This window comes from Oxyura jamaicensis, chromosome 5 (genome assembly GCF_011077185.1).
Source record: "Oxyura jamaicensis isolate SHBP4307 breed ruddy duck chromosome 5, BPBGC_Ojam_1.0, whole genome shotgun sequence".
In the NCBI taxonomy this organism is placed as follows: domain Eukaryota; kingdom Metazoa; phylum Chordata; class Aves; order Anseriformes; family Anatidae; genus Oxyura; species Oxyura jamaicensis.
This window is the reverse complement of record NC_048897.1, coordinates 30,560,800-30,577,564: the sequence shown is the minus strand read 5'-3', so window position 1 is coordinate 30,577,564 and position 16,765 is coordinate 30,560,800. Positions and strand designations below refer to the sequence as shown.

The 16,765-nt window shown below is 43.1% G+C and overlaps 1 protein-coding gene across 2 annotated transcripts in view; it reads right to left on the bottom strand.

The window, feature by feature from the left end:
* Positions 1-16,765, bottom strand: part of AMBRA1 (autophagy and beclin 1 regulator 1) — a 118,438-nt gene that overhangs the window by 92,458 nt on the left and 9,215 nt on the right. For both annotated transcript variants that reach the window (XM_035327768.1, XM_035327769.1), the window contains exon 7: positions 3,619-3,705. In XM_035327768.1, the coding sequence (XP_035183659.1) occupies positions 3,619-3,705 (87 nt within the window). The remainder of the gene's footprint in view (positions 1-3,618; positions 3,706-16,765) is intronic.

The following is a 16,765-nucleotide window of genomic DNA, read 5'->3' as shown; positions in this document are numbered from 1 at the left end:
GTGCCCAGGACAGCAGACTGTATTTGACAGCACCACAGGAGCTGAATTAACCCAGTCTCTGAGGTGACTAGACCCTGTTTACTGAAGCAGATGGTTCAGAGTAGGAGAGGCGATGCTGCCACACATGACAGCCACAGAACAAGGCGCTGAGTGGGAGAAAGGCTGCCGTGCAAAAAACAGAACCAAACAGCTTCTGTCTCACCCAACAACTATGGCAGCGAGAAACAGGGACCTAGTGCTGCTGGCTGGCCAGCAAGAAGAGGAACTTGAAGGAAGCGAGAATTAACAGAAGGAAACATTTTGCTAACATTAGTAAAGTTCAAATACCTTTCTTTAATACTCATGATGCCATTTAGAGCAAGAGCTATTACATAGCAGCGTCCTCAAATACAGTCAGAAATCCAAACAGGCTGGACATATTTACAGATAATATGAAAAATTTTAAACAAGGGCTGCTTCTCTTCACCCTCCCCATTTTAGTATTTTCAAAGGAAAGAAAACTAAAATTCACAAGAACTTCCATGAGGATGTCTATGCCCAGTTACCCGGACCAGCCACGGCAAGAACTGGCCTACCTGCACCCAAGGGCAGCACGCTGCCCTGCCCCGAGCTCCCTGACACTTCACAAGTACCAACACCACCCATCTACCCTGCCTCGATGCTGATGGACAGTGTTCACTGCCGTTGTTAGAGCCCATACCTCTAAGTGTCTCTGGGCCAGCAGACATGCTTTAAAAGTAGCTACCTGATTGGTGACATTGATTTCCTCGGTGATCACTAAAGCAGCATACACACCACTAACCCTTCAGTTGAAGGCAGTGCTGATAAGAGACTCCAACCTTTGGTTGCTTCCATTCCTCTTAAGCCTTACACTCAGGCAACAGTCAGGCCTGTCAAGCCAAGCATCTCTTTCCCAGCAACTATTTTAACAACTTAGATCTTTCTAGAGATGTATCTAACAACCGCTCCTGTGTTGCTTTACATATGTAGTCTGAGAATATCTTTCTCAGTATCTCTATTTAAAAAAGAATATATATATATATACGTATGTTCTTTTGATACCAGCTCTAATTTCTCTGCAGCTTGTTTTCTGAGCTTAGTATATCTTGAAGCTGTGGAGAATGGCCTAACAGCCAAGCCATCCTTAGAGAAGTTCAGCAAGGCCACTGAGAAAGGCTACAGCAGTCTACATCAGAATATTCATTCAAAACCCAAGGGAACTTCAAAAATGTTCTCTCTGCCTCACTCCTGACCTAGGCTATTCAAACATAGCATCATTACAGACAGGAGATGCAGAGACACATCTAACACACAGACTGAAAAATAAATTCTTCAGAGCATGGATGGGAATTAAAAAAAATTCACTGAGACAGCTTCGTCTTAAGGATATTTGGTCTTAAGGAGATAGAGAGATAGTTCATTTCACCCTTGTTTCACTTTTTCCACTTTGTTACTGAAGAACATCTGGAAATTTTAACCTCCCTGTTACAAACTTATGATGCTACAGAAAACTCAGATGGAGAAACATCCCATTTAATTATACATACCCATCCCCTGCCAATTTCTAATAAGGTCAAGGGACAATTACAGAGATTCTACTAGTCTCGCACACCAACAAGATTTGTGGAGGAAGACTCTGATCTTACCCCACTCAAATTTCTAGTTCATGCCAATTCACGTTATGTACCTAATCCTCTGAAAAAGACAAAGCGACACCGAGTAGAACAAATTAAGCCTCTTAGATAGTTTCAACACTGGACTGCTCTTCCAAAGCTCCTTTTAAACTCAAGTTACTATACCTTCTACGAGATTAAAAAAATAAAAATGATTGAACTTTAACGTGAAGAGTGCCATGCCAGTTCAAAAATGGCTTCAAGTAGAAAAATACTTTTGACAATGCTCCTCCTTATAGTAGAAGTGTCTCAGACAGGGATCCTTTCTCATACACGTTATTGAGCTTCACTGTGGGAGAGGTCTGACAGAGGGGAAAAAAGATTTGGTAATCTAGGCAGGCTTCTGCTTTTTTCCTTTTCAAAATGCAGTTTCCAGAGAGCCAAAACCACTTCTTACTTGAGAAATCTGCCTACTTCGGATTACGCATTCCAGAATATAAAGAATGATGCACTTCCAGACATCTAACAGCTCTTAGCGTTCATAAATTGACTTGAATGCAGTAATATCCTTTAACTGACCTTTGTAAAATATTTTTTTATCTCTCTGGGTAAATGAGTTTGTCCCTCTATCATTTAATCAATTGCCAACTAGAAAGCTTTTTACATTTATCAGCATTATTCTGACATTCAGTTGCCAAGACATTCTGTAGTAACCTAGGTAGGCTTTCCAGTGACCTCATATATGGGTAACACACTCCACCTTACTTACACCTCACTCCAGACAGCTTTATACCCTTTCTAAATCTTTCAGTTATCTTTACAGAGTAAATTTCTTCATAACAGATGAAAAAAAAGCCCAATATAACATTTCTCCTCTACAAGGATTTATTTTTTACAGAGAGAGCCAGCAAAAGAGTCATTTAATAGCATAATTATAATGTGTGGCCAGTTTGCAATATCACCTCTTATTTGAAAACTTGTACTTATTGTCCGTATAAAAATGTATGTTGCTGTCAATGCAGAAGAGAACAAGAGGGAAAAAAGCACCTCCTTCAGCAACTTAGGTGTTTAACTTTGATATATTGTTCCTGTATCACTCTTTTATGATAAATCATAGTAACCTTCAATTCATGCAATTATGCCAGAGGTTCCTTAAGAGCCTAAATCAGATTTATTTAAAATTTACTGAATTTTCCTCGTTCATACCTTTGTTAAACCCATCTAAAGAAAGCTTGTTGTCATAAGTTAGTCTTTGAAAGCCTCCAAAGCTGCTTGCTGTTCACGATTCTATCATCTTTTCTGACAGAGTCTGTAGGTCATATTATCCCATCTGTTGTTTTCTTAATACACTAAGTGGTAACTGCAAAGATCACTCCTTTCCATTTTTGATAACTCTGCCACGTTTGCTGTTTCTAGTCCTCTGAAACACTCCCACCTCTTCTGGAGGTTAAGCAGCAATACAGGTGTTCCTATGTCTAATGTCAATGATTCATGACTCTTCAGAAATAATTGTCAGTAATTCATTCTTAGTTAAGTATACTTCACATCCTGGTTATGCTTTCTCATACTTATACATTTATGGAGACATTCCATTCTTCTGAGCACATTGTTTGCTCTCACCAGCTCTTAACTGTCCTTACTGCAGTCACCCTTACTCCCTAACAGACTTTTTCTTTTTTCCTTCATTTTTTCTTTGAGTAGATACCTCAAATGTATTGATATCACCTCTTTTCTACTATTGGACCTGCTTGCCACCTAGTGTTCTCCATCCCAAATCATTACAGGAATTCTCACGTGCCTACTTCAACAGCAATTTCTTCTTTACATCATTCTCAAGACCTAACGACATCTTCTCATTTGGTTTGCCCTCCTGTCCCTATGGCAAGTCATTGAGGAGAAGATGGGCCCAATACTAGGACCACTGCCAAAAGATACAGGGAGTTATACCAAAGTAATGCTTTTGCCTATGAAACTAAAATGCCTTTAAATTGCATTTAGCTCTTACCTGGCTGGATCTGGGTAGATTGGATGTTCCCGGGACCCTGCTCCATCATAGCGAGATAATGAAATGAGGGAAGACTCCAGCAACCTCCTAAAAAGAAAAAAAACAAATGACTAAGTTAGACACCATTCAGGAGCATCCCTCCTATTTATGTCCTACTTGCTGAAGCCTCTTAGAACTATTTCTATCATTGGTGCAGAGAATTCTACAACATACTAAACCACTGACTGATGGCATAAGTGTTTTTGTCACATAGCTATACAAAGTGTAATATTCTCACTAAAAAAGAGAAAGAATACCTCAAGTAAGAAGAGTGGTCCCAAACCCGCTTCCAAATTTCCAGAGAAAAATGCAGATGTTACTTTTCCTTTGGAGATAAGCTACCCCAGTTTGCCAGGTCCATAAACACTAACACTGCATTGGCCATCTGTCAAATTCGTACCTACTCAAAGGTGGCCACATATGGAACGGGCCAAGGAGCACAGGACAAAGAACACAGCTTGGTATGGAGACACTAAGGATACTGCTGGCATATATTCATGGCAAAACATTAAATCTTAGTCTCAAGGCTCAGAAAGAGAGGTTTTTGGACACAGAAGTGTTCATTTCCTCTGCATCTTAATCAGTCACAGGGAGAGATACCAAGTATTCACTCAAGAAGCAAATGTATGCAAATGCAGCCAGACAGCTTGAATACACGAGAAGCGAGTCTGAGTCATGAAGGCAGCAGAATCAAAGTATAGAGCAAGAACATGTCCTCCACCACGGCTTCTACATGCACCTCCATCTAGCTTCTCGTCACAAAGCAGAGGATGGCATTGTTTCAAGACTGACTCATTCAGGCCTGCTGCAGCCATTACATTAACACTTACAAGAGAGATGATTTTGGGCGGGTGTGGAGAGTGGAAAAATCAACTACCAAAGTTTATAAGGCTGCTGAGTTTCCTTTCAAGTCTTTTTGTCTCGAAACTCCTGATAAAATCTGTTTTCCAGTCATTGTAACCCAAATTAAAATAGTTATGGTTTGAAAGTCAAAGAGAGCCAACGCCACATCTGTTCTATTCACCCCCACACAGGCTTGGCGAGAAAGATTTGAGTCTCTCAGCCTTAGCCCCACATACCTCCTTTGCAGGCAGCATTTGCAATGCAGGACAGCAAGCGTCAACACAGGAAGCAGGATGATGGACCAGATCCACATCCAACCTCCCATTTCTAGCCAGCAAGTCAAAATAGCACAAAGGAAAGATACTGAGATCATAAGCCCAGCCAGAATGTTTCTCAGGTAGATACAGTAGAAATGCAAATGAGACACATTTTTCCCAGTAGTAGCCTCCCCATCAGGATGACAAGACAAATCTGGATTGCCTTCCAGGAATAAAACAAGTAAATAAAACCCTTGACTTTTACATTTTAAACCTAGAATACAGAAAACAGCAAAAGATGACTCCAGTTACTTGGAAAAGCACACATCTGCTCCGCAGGCTCGATACTTGCTGCAAAGCACTAGGACTTCAGAGAAGGTAAAGAAGAAATCCTGTCCTCCCTGGCACTAAGTTGCTTGGCAACCATTCGTCTTACCCAAGAACAGTTATTAAATATCTCAACTTTGAGATGAATTAATTCCCCAAGTTACTGAGTCAAAAGCTCTAACCTTCAACACTGCTAGGTATTAGGAAACCCTCGGCTCCCCAGAAAGTTATCGTACTTCCATACTACCAAACCCTCTCTCCTGCTGTAAGTGTAGAAGTCAATATATGCCAAGGCAGGCAACCCAGAACAAATGGTACAACAGCTTTGCAAGACAGGTTGTAGTGACTGCAGGTCTATCGCTTACACTATATATAAACTGCTATGATTACTTCTGGGAGGATGAGGTGGATGGTTTAGTGTGACCAGAACAGATACTCGACTTGTTCAGTCAACTGGTCCCTTTCAGAGCCACCAGCTCAGGGTTCAGAGACTGGGTTACTGGCACTGCAACATCATCACGTTGAAGTCTGCTCTTGAGAGCTGCTTATAGAGAGCACTCCAGCACCAGCCTTGTCGTGCTCAGGCTGCCACCCTTCTGAACAGCCCTGTGTAATCTCTTCATGAGTGCTTCCCTTGAACAATGCAGAGCAGTTTATTAACAGAATCCGTATCAGTGTTTTCATGTTCTGCAAAAGATGCTTTGAACCAGCAAAACCAGGAGAGTTTCCTTTTTCTGTAATACCCAAGCGTGCAGCAAGACAAGTGGCATCCCACAGACTGCATCCAGCCCATGGAGCACTGCCTGGTACCCCAACAGCTGGTGAGTAGGGAGCAGTGTTTTAGAAGACGGAACAGAAGCCAAGCTTTGCCCCATGTGAGGAGCAGTCGCGTGCCTGCGACTCTTTGGAGAAGCTGGCAATTGCCCAAAAAGAGCATCGAGTTAGCTGCATGACCCTCAGAAAGCAGCCAGCAGCTAAGCTGAAAAATCAAAACACAGACCAAGCAGAGGGCACCAGAAGGGTGTGGAAGCAGGAGCAAGGCACACCCCACAGTATCTAGTATAGCTGTGCCAGAAGGCACTCGTGTCTGAAGGCTTGTCTCTGAAAGAGCAGCTTGGGGAAATTGACAATCCGCAGGTTTAGACCCCATCTGATCCTTGAAATAAACACTTGAAAAACCTTGCTTTACAGGGCATGCGTCACCTCAAATGAACACCAAGTAAAACGCAAACCAACAATTGCCTGAGCCACAGACTGATACTTGACAGCCAGTTATCCAGGGAAACAGACTTCCTATAGGCCTCAGAGCCCCATGATTGTACCTCAACCTTTGCAACTCCACCCCATGAAGCAACAGGAGCTGCTGCTGCTCTAGGAGCACCTCCTGCATCAGAAAGGCTCTCTAGGAAGGTGCTCCCAGAAGTTACTGTGTTGTGGGGAGGGAGATGACAAATGCACTTCATTAAGCATCATCCCACTCTGAGTCTACATTGCCAGAGTTGAATGGTCTCTGCTGAAATGGTCTTGCCATTGGAGCCTTCGAACCCTGCCAAAGACACCTGTACTACACCACACCTACACCTCACTTTGTGAGGCCACATTTAAATCACATGGACAAAGATAATTCAGCTAAGAAACTGCTAGCAACTATTGATTCTTAATTATCCTACAACTGTGCCCTCTCCAATCACTAAGAGCAACAAACAGGTGAGCATCAACAGATATAATAGGAGGCAAAAAAACAAAACGAAAAAGGCAATATGCAATCTCCTGAGATCCAGATGGATCTCTGCACTTAATGCTCCTGCGAATAACAAAATCTGTACTGAAACCAGAGTACAGAACACGAATAAAATCTATTAACTAATTCATTCTAGACTAAGCCCTTGAGGTCCAAGTTACAGATCTGAATGCATCTGGTACTGACAAATGGGTTCAATAAAAAGCATGCTGCTATAATCATCAATAAAGTGTCTAATTTGTGATTGTGATAGTATAACCTACTGTCCCTAAGGAAGGTGTGAATACATGTTTTTAAAGTAAGCCACATTGCATTTTATAGAAATCTTAGGTGCTGCATTCATAGCTTTTGCTATCCTACGTCCTGAAAGAGACACAGGCTATATGTTTTCAGTAAGCTCAGTCTAATGTAGCCCAATACCGTGCTGCGATATACAATGAGCTTAGGAGCAATTCTGTTAAGTAGAATAAAGACAATCCATGGACAAATAGCAGCAGCTCTGTTACAGGGAAGTGCTAGCCACTAATGTCTAACAGTTTCTGACAGACATGCAAAGAGAGAACAGAAATACACGTTGCTTGTATCTTCTTTGGAAAGATTTCAGTAGATCATGCTTGACTCCCGAATCCTTTCTGGAGCTCACTGCACTCTCTTCCCTGCTGCACCCCCCCACCTCCATTTTTTGCTACCCAGATATATAACAGGCTAACACTAGGCTCTGTGGAAGCAACTGCTCCACTATATCTGTCTAGACAATATGAAATTGTCACAAATGACATCTAAAGTACAATTAACAGCAAAACTGCAATTTCCACTCTCCTCCCCCGCTCACCAGGAAAAATCACACATTATCATCCTCCAGGTTGTCAGTCAATGCCACAATGATGAAGATTAACTCTGCTCACCCTGGGAGATGCTTCTGGCCCAGCTTGCTAAAATAGGAGGAGGGGGATTGTATTTTGTGCGTGTTTTTGTTTGTGATTGTTGTTTTAAAACTACTACATGAATGGCCCCTGTTCAGCAGCACTGGTATCTCAGCAGATGCCTTTTCTGCCAGATGTCAGGAACTACAGGACTGCCGCTCTGTGCTCGCTCCATTAACTCAGGTCTGCAAACAGCCGCACTACTGAGGGGAAAAAGGAAGCAAGGTCTGAGTTACGGCATGCCTTGGGATAAGAAAGCAAAGGAAAGCATGAATGTGCTGAACACCACGAGCAGAAAAGGAAAACTTATCAGGAATGAAGCAGCTGAATGCCAGAAGCTGCAGCCCGAGGAGGAGAAAAGTCAGGATACAATCTCCTCACAGCACACCAACTATCAGAATGTACCACACTCCCCGGGGGCGAGGATCACCACCAAAGCCTCTTGGGACAGAATGATTCATCTAGGCAGGCTTTGAGAAGACACTTAAGCGCAGCAAATTTAACTTCTCAGTAACAATTTCTGGTGACATGTAATTCCTACACCAGATCTTCAGATGTGCTATCACAGCAGGCGCCTTACCATGTAGTGCTACTATCCAAACTACACCGAGGGAAGGGCTCTTCTCCCGAAAGGGAAGCACTACCATGCAGCACCGAGGATTAGTTTCCCTAAAACTAAAAGGTTATGCAGTCAGCTTCCATCCTCCTAAGCTGCTGCACACCAACAGCCAGAGTAAACCAACAAAATGAAAAACCTCCAAGGACAACACGCACTCCTACCCTACAAGTAATCCCAGCCTTCAGCTATGAAGAGAGCCCAAGACAGAGCAATTCTTAATTTTCCTTTGAAGGACAAGTACAATTCTAACAACTTATGAACTTCCTCCCCGGGTTTTACATCTTCCCTGGGAAGGCTTTTACAGCATTCCATGCTGCTCATTTGGATATGAAGTTACTGAACTACTTCATAACACATCCCTTTTTCAGTCCTCTGACTTACAGCTAGCAATCAGTTCTCCTGAGCACTTGTCCCTATGGACACGCTCCTAACGAATGTGAAACACAGCAACAGCTTAAAACTAGATTCCCTTCAGTCATCCTCCTCTTCTGACAGCACAATGTTTAACATAAAGACAAGAAGAAAGCTGAAACGTGAAGACAGCTGAATGTTCTCTGGCTCTCCAATAATACTGCTACCCTCTCTCAAAGCCTAAACTCAATCATTAACTGCTAACAAGTCCAGTTGATTCTTGGATACCACTTACAGTCGCAGTAGAAGACTAGAGAGCTATGCTAAACAAAAATCTCAGCCAATCCCATCCACTGGTTTTGCTTTTTTCCCCCTTTCCTTCTCTCTGAAAAATAGGGAACAATTATTTCACCAGACAACTCTGTATTGTGTTGCCTAATTTCAAAGAGAAAATTGAAGTCACGTATGCAGAAACCATCACACATTTTGTTCCACAGCTCCACTTTCCCCAAAAGTTTTGTAGTTCTTGTCAAACAGCAAAACACTATTGCTATCACCAGTATTGCTATCATATTCAAGCCTAAAATAAAAAAGCAATCAGCATGCAGTTCTAAAGATTGCCTGACAAGATGATTTCTAAAATTAAGTCCTTAACAAAATCTACTCTGATACCTCTAAGCTTAGATTTCTAGACTGTTTAAACTTTCTCATGGCTATGGTTAGTCATAGCGAGCCTGGCATCAAGACTGAATTAAGGCAGATCACAAGCAGATGATTAGAAGTGAAGAGGTGTTCAAAGAAGGATATGCTTTTAAGACAGTTGTAACCACCTACAAGGTGTAGACACCTAGATAAATACAAAAGACAGATAACCCCAGAACTTCAGTACTGATGAACACCTCAATGTTCAGTCTCGCAGTTCTGAGTTGCTCCTCCAACCCCCTGTTCCCATCTCTGCCATGGAACTCCTCATCCTAGAGTTGGTGGGCTGCCTCTCTCAGGGGTATCCAAGCCCCACTAGGTATTCTTTTGATCCTATGTTTTTTGGTTTTGTTCTTTAGAGGCGTGTTAAAATTCTTCCAAATAGTTAACGACCTTTACGATAAAGTTTCCTTTCTTTAGAAAAAAAGGGAATATAGTGACAGCAAAGATGCAATCAGAGATATTTTCTAAACATGGCCTCTGTAGGACATTTTGGCCTGTTTGGGAGAGTTTGCGATAGCTCTGAAGAGTAGACAGGGACAGAGAAGACATACTTCCAACTGAAGGTGTGGAGTTGTAAGAGAACCAGAATCTTATTTTCCTGCAGGAGAAGCAGGTTGGATATAGAACAGAAGTTCTCATGGAAAAACACATTCCCATTTCACTGATTCAGTGCAAGAATCCCATAGAAAACAAGCTTTAAGCATTTCTTAGAAAACAGCACATCGGGTCTTCAGCCAGGACAGAAAGGAGTTTGTATGGGAAAGAGTGCAGGGAAAAGGAGCAGGTAAAGGAAATGAACTGTAGGTAAGAGTACTAACAGTTAAAATAAAGGTTGGGATTTGAGTTCTAATCATGAAGCAGGGAGCAGACAGTTCCAAGAGAACACAGTTAACTCTTTAGCACTTACCCACTTCCATTTAACTACCCCATGATAAATTCTAATATTACTGCACGTTTGTGCTCTGACTAGGAACTTCAACCTCCACCTGATGCTACAGGAGCTACACAGCACCTTTGAGTTCACCACAGGGAAGGTCGGTGGCTCTAAGAAAGATGACAGATTCCCTAAGCGGACCCAAGGTCACGTTCTTCATCTATTACTCTACTTGCTGACAAAGGCCGTGCATCAGAACAGAAGATGAGGGATCATTGTGCAGAGGTCCTCATCACACAGAACCCATGGAATAATTAATGTGTTATTTCAACTGGCAAGAGGAAGCACCTATCTGTGATAGACATGAAAAGGGTCAAGTGCAGCTATGACAGCATTGATTAGTTTGCCAATAATGCTGAAATTAAAAGAACAATGAAAGATTGTACACTCTCATTTTGCAGTGACAAGTCTTGGGGTGGGGGAAGAAATTTAAACCAACTCCAGCTTGAGCTACTACACAGGCTGTTTTGCTCTGCAGTAGGGGGTTTGTAACAGTGCTCAAAATGGGACAGGCACTTCAGCTAAGCTGAAGACAGACAACACGTTCCTTTCACCTGCACTGTAACACGATTATATTAGAAATTCAGCTAGAGAAGACTGGATCCTAGTCATCATGGTTATGAAAACAGGTGTGAAAGCCCAGCCAGAACATAGCCAACGCGCTGAACTCCCTGAGCATGCAGACAGCTTCACTCTTCTGAGGGTTGTTCTACCTGCCCTCATATGCAGAGCGTATGCTTCAAATTCTCCTTGTTCTGGGAGTTCCCAACACCACAGATTGTGCGGACAGCAGAGAGCTCTGCTTACCCACGCATGCAGATCTGCGTCAGCTTCTGGGATAATTACATAGGACTCCCGCTTCTCCATAGGGAATTGAAGAGGAGGTGTCTTTCCTGAGGGGGCAGAAGCCATACTGTTATCTCTGTAGGTTTCTAAGGCTATGAAAACAGAGGTCCCTCTGCACATCAATCACTTCCTTTAGTTTAGGCTGAAATAATGAAAAGACGTGGATCAACAGATGACCTGCAGGACAATTCAGCCACTTACACCAGCCCTCCCACTTCATGAAGACAGGGGAAGGATTTAATACTAATGCATTCTGAGCAGAAAAATGAGTCAGTTTCCTGGCAGATAATGAACCCTGTTTATTCACAGACTTGAGTTCCAGCAGGTGCTTTCTCAAGAAGAGCAAGGGAGGGGGTCAGTTACATCATCACACAAACAGCCATTTGGCGCAATCAGTTAAATATGTATGTGGAAAACATTTGAAATGCATGTTAGCTATTCAACAGACCAGAATGGCTCAACTGGAGAAATCCAGAATCATCGCTGTTTTGGTTACAGTTGTATTACAGTCAGATCACAGGTCCCCCCCCTTTGGCTCCAGGACTAGGCAGTAAGTGTGCGCTCCACTGCAAATTCTCCAGCCCAGATTCTGTAATAAGGAGCGAATAATTGGATGAGGGCACGTTGTCCCCAGGCACACTGTGCTGTGTGCATTTATAAAGAGCGTGAAAAATAAGTGCACGCACGCAATATATGTAAGTGACTGCACATCTAATGATTGAGGGTTCATATTAGCATAAAAAAGAGGCACATTATACCGCCAACATCTCCAGCTCCACCCCACACTCAAGAAAGCTACAAAAATCATTTAGTTGAGCAAGTGGGACTGAAATAGGAGGTCTGTGAGCCTGCCCACACCTTATTTCTTGGCAAAAAAAATAAAATTAAGACGTTGTTTTCACATTACTTACCTGAAGCCAGACAACAAGATGGAAGAATTGGGGCTAGGTAATTTAGGCATGTCAAAGACCACTATTAATCATAAGCTGAGAGCCATCTCTGATACAGAATACCACATTTACATGAACTCAACGTATGTAGCTAATAGGTGAACAGGAGCAACTGCTCCAGAAAAGGTGAGCCTGCCTGGATACACTGCCCGTGCTGCTGCAGTTGGAGCAGGAGGCTGCAGGGAAGCCACATGGAGACAGCACAGGATGCAAAAAGCCTAACAAAGGAACAGCTTCCAAGAGAGGGGAAGCTACTTGCACTTCTCCCTGCCTGTAGGAAAGCTGAGGATACTGTAAAAGTGTTTCTCAAACAGCTATCTGCTCTAACTGTTTGAAATCAGCTGTCCTCCAGCTTCTAGACAATCTGTCTTTACCCAACATCTTCCTTCTGTGGTCATCTCAGACAGCCCAGCCCTCCCACCCTCCCCAAAAAGAAACCTCTGTCATCAAAATCAGACCCCCACCCCTCTAGACCTCATTGTTCTGCAGGAGAAACAAAAAAGTAGGACAGTTTAGAAGCATGCTCCTCTTCCATCCTAACTGAGAAATTTCAACAAGTTCCCTTGCTGCCATGCAGGAGCAGGTGAACAGAGAGCCAAGTACCTTAACCTGAACAATTCCACAAGCAGAGACCTGTTGGGAAACTGATCTCCATTTCCCTGAAACTGTAGAAAAACAAAAGTTTACCTATTTATTTTATAGGTGAATGCCTCATTGCTAGGCCTGGGCTACTAAGAAAGAGGTAAGAGAAGGAAAGTGGTTTGGCTGAGGAAACACCATGAAGATATTTGAGAAGGCAGAGAGAGTTGCTGCTATACCTGCACAGATTACAAGCCAAACTGTTGCAAGAGTAACAAGAGGGAAGAAATCTCTGCTTGTGTGCTACAGCCATCATTGTATATTTAAATTCAGGCCAACGAAAAGAAGGTTTAAGCCTTTCTCCAAGTTTGGCAAAAACTGCACATGCTCAGCTTTCCAAAGTACAGTGGGAAGCTCAGCAGCAGGGAGTAACCTCTATTAGTCACTACAAGAGGCGAAACACAAGCATCATTTTTCCCCACACCAACTTTCAGTAAGGAAGTAAATGCAAAAAGCAACCTTACGTTATTCTTAAGCCAGGAAACCAGTCGTCAAAGGCAAGGGACGGAACATTTGTGCAAGAGCCAGCACTTCTTTCACTTGCTCTTCTACATAACAACTAGCAGCATATTCAAGACCCCGAACTTCTAACACTTCTAACACTTCAGTAAAACAAAGTCTTTCCTGACCACACAGAGACAGCACACTTGGTCTGGAGCAAAAACAAAGCTGGAAGACTGGCGGCAAAAGCCTCAGAGCTCACGGACACCAACTGACCATTTAGATATCACTGCAACCTCTGCTACAATTCATGCTGTTGTCACGTTTCCGTGATGAAAGCCATTGCTATTTTTAGTAAAGGCCAAATAAACAATGCTAGCTCAGTTTGTCCACGACCTGCACATCTCACCCTCAACGTCGTAAATCATCATGTTAAAATACTCATGTCACCTTCAGATTAGCTCTTCACTTCTTCACTTTATGTTCAGCACTGACAATGTTTTTTCATTCCTGTAAGTCCAGGCTAACATTGCCAGAAATCAGACCCCTACCCCACAGTTTTGGCCTTCTCCCCTACCACAAACCTGATTCACTTGTCTCTGCATGCAACCCCCTTCATAATTTCTATTTATCCCACTGTTCCTCACTCGCTACTGAGATATTACTCATCTCTATCACAATCACTTGTGATGAGCATCTCCAGAATTTCTTAAAAAGCTTGAAAAGAACACAGCAAAAACTTTTCAAAAGTACTGTTTTGGCCTATGAAGCCTACAAGGTTTGCAAGAAAATCCTTCTTTCCACAGCACCTACAAAAAGACACTAACATAAGATATAAGACCTATATCATCTTTTCCTTGTATACCTTATCTAAGGCTATTTGTCCTTCTAATGCATGACCTGGCCAAGATTTATCTGTGTTTAATACAGAGTTTTACAAGCTTTTTGTTGCTGTGAGGTCTACACATCATCAGTTTAAACTGAACACTGAGCCCAAAATAGTGTCAGAACTAGCAAGGTTTCCAGTAGAAAGGGGCCTGAGTGTAAGGGCCCCAGAGCAATGACAAACCCGCTCAATATACACTGTTGGACAGGTTGGTTTGGATTTGGCATAGGAAACATTCACACTGATGTCTGGTCTGAGCAGTCAGCATTGCACTGCTGCATCTCTTCTTTACAGCTCGGCGATGTGCTGTCCTCCTGCTCAACTCCTCCCTTTTTAAGTGGACTCAATACGTCACGGCTGCAATAAATATCAAATATTTGAATAAACAAGCCACAGTTGCTGTAAGCAATTAGGAAAAAATAGTAACAACTTTGTTTTTGTTAATTATGGAACAAAACAAAGCTGGATACACTAGGTATGTGTTCTGTCTCTGCGACAAGCTGCATTTTGTAGCTTTAGGCAAGGCTGCAGTTCCCCCATGCTTCAGCTTCTTCCCCTCCAAAAAAAGCAAAGGGAGCAGCACTACGTTCTTCTCTTCTATTTTAGGCCACCTCTAGCCATTTTGATGATACATTTCAGTCATGGAAATGTCTCCTAGGAGGCAACTCTGCACCCACAGCAGAGGGCAGGGAAATGTTCTGGTTGCTTTGTTTTTAAGGCTAGGATATGAGCAACATGCACCTTTACATTCGGTGCTTTATGTGGTGAAAAAGCTACCAGAAGTCAATATATGCAGAGATCTGAGCCACCTGGTCAATGACACCAGAAACTAGAGCAGCACAGAGGCTCAGGCTCTAGCAGGAGCTCCACACCAAGCTTTAGAAGTGACTACAGCACTTACCATCGCTGGGCAGGAACGTGGCCGTCCCGGCCCTGCCAGTCCAGTTTAATCCCAGACTGATCCCAGCCTGACCACAAGTCAACACCACAGCTACAATTTCAAATCGGAAGAGGCATCCCCTCGTGGTCATGAGTAAGCCATGCTTATTTGCATCAGGAAAAAGAAAAAAAAAAAAAAAACACACACAACCATTCACTGACTTTTCATGGAGAAGTCTAAAAGTTTGGGTAATAGTTAAAGGCGTACTTGAACAAAATAAACACAGCCCCATAGAAAAGGTGACTACTCAAACTCTAGTCAACACCTGCCAAACATTCCTCCAGAAAATAAGCCACATATTATGCAGGTCTTCAAAGGAAGATCACCCATTTAAATGCAGACGAAATCCTCCAAGAAGGCAGACTGTAAAGAAAGGTCTGCTCCGGGCTTGGTAGACAATGAGCATGAATTTGTGACAAATTCTGTTGAGTTGGCTAGCTCTCTTACATCTTCAATTTACAGGTATTCGCTTGTCAGAAAAATATCTTTCACCTTGAGATCCAAATTCACCCCTTTCAAAGCCTTACAAAAGCCAAGAGGCTAAGCTGCTGCCTTGCTTTCATTCAGGATCAGAGCCATTTCCCCTCAGGATCCCCATTCATACCTTTCCCCAAACACTGAAGAACTTGCAAATGTATGGTGACTAAGCAGATAAGCTGCAATTTAGGACTGGAAGTGGGGAGGCATGGGACCTCGGGCTATCTATTTTTTTCCTGTTTATGAGAACTCAAACTTTTCGGTTCTGCAAGGAGATGGGGAAAGCAAGGAGCAGAAGCAACATTACCACCTTGTGGCAGCAAGGCAACATGGAAATTAAACGAGCTCAGAGGGAAATGGACTGGGTGTTTTTTTTTCATACTTGGTGTGGCTATGGAGAGCTATGTGCTGCCAGAAAGGCTGTCAGGACTGAAGAAAGCCATGGTATGAGCTGGAGTCCCATGCAGACTCCAGGCCCTCATGCACCTGGCAGGAGCATGGCACAGAGGCTTGGGGCTGGCTAGCAGGTGAAGCCTCGGGGAGAGCACTCGCACCTTTCTAAGGGCAACACCACAGCCAAACTCTCTCACCAGGTACAGTGTTGGTGACTGGACTGCTTTCATAATCCTACATGTAACCTCCCCATCTCGGCTGAGCACCACCATCTTGGCTCAAGGGAGAAGGCTGGGTTCATATCACGTACCAGGAGTGCAGACAGAAGGGACCTCAGCCCTCAGGCACGAGCTGGCAAGACAAAAGACAAACTTCACCCTGGACGCTATTACACAAAGCTCCAGGAAAGCTCATCTGCTTTTGTCTTTGTGCACACTCAAAACACATCAAAAAAAAAAAAAAAGCCCTGCCTTCAGTCAGCCATGCAACTTCTGTGGGTCAATTATTGGCAGAGCTGTGGTCTGCGCTTCTGAACACCCCAAACAAAAGACAGGAGTTCATACAGACAACATCAACTCCCCCACCTCACATGCACTCCTACCCATGCACATGGCAAAACCAACACCTGGGATGGTTCAAAAGACTTCTCAGGCTTTCAGACAGCTTCAGTAGCCTATCTTGTCTGCCAAACTAAATCGGTGAGCAAGGCAATGTATTCTTAAAACAGGCACATGAGTTGCTCCTACCTTAACCTACAAAATGTGACCTCTGGAACCAGCACAGTGGAGTGAGTGGTTAGAGAAGCCTGGCATAACTGTCAGACAAAGCTTCTTAAT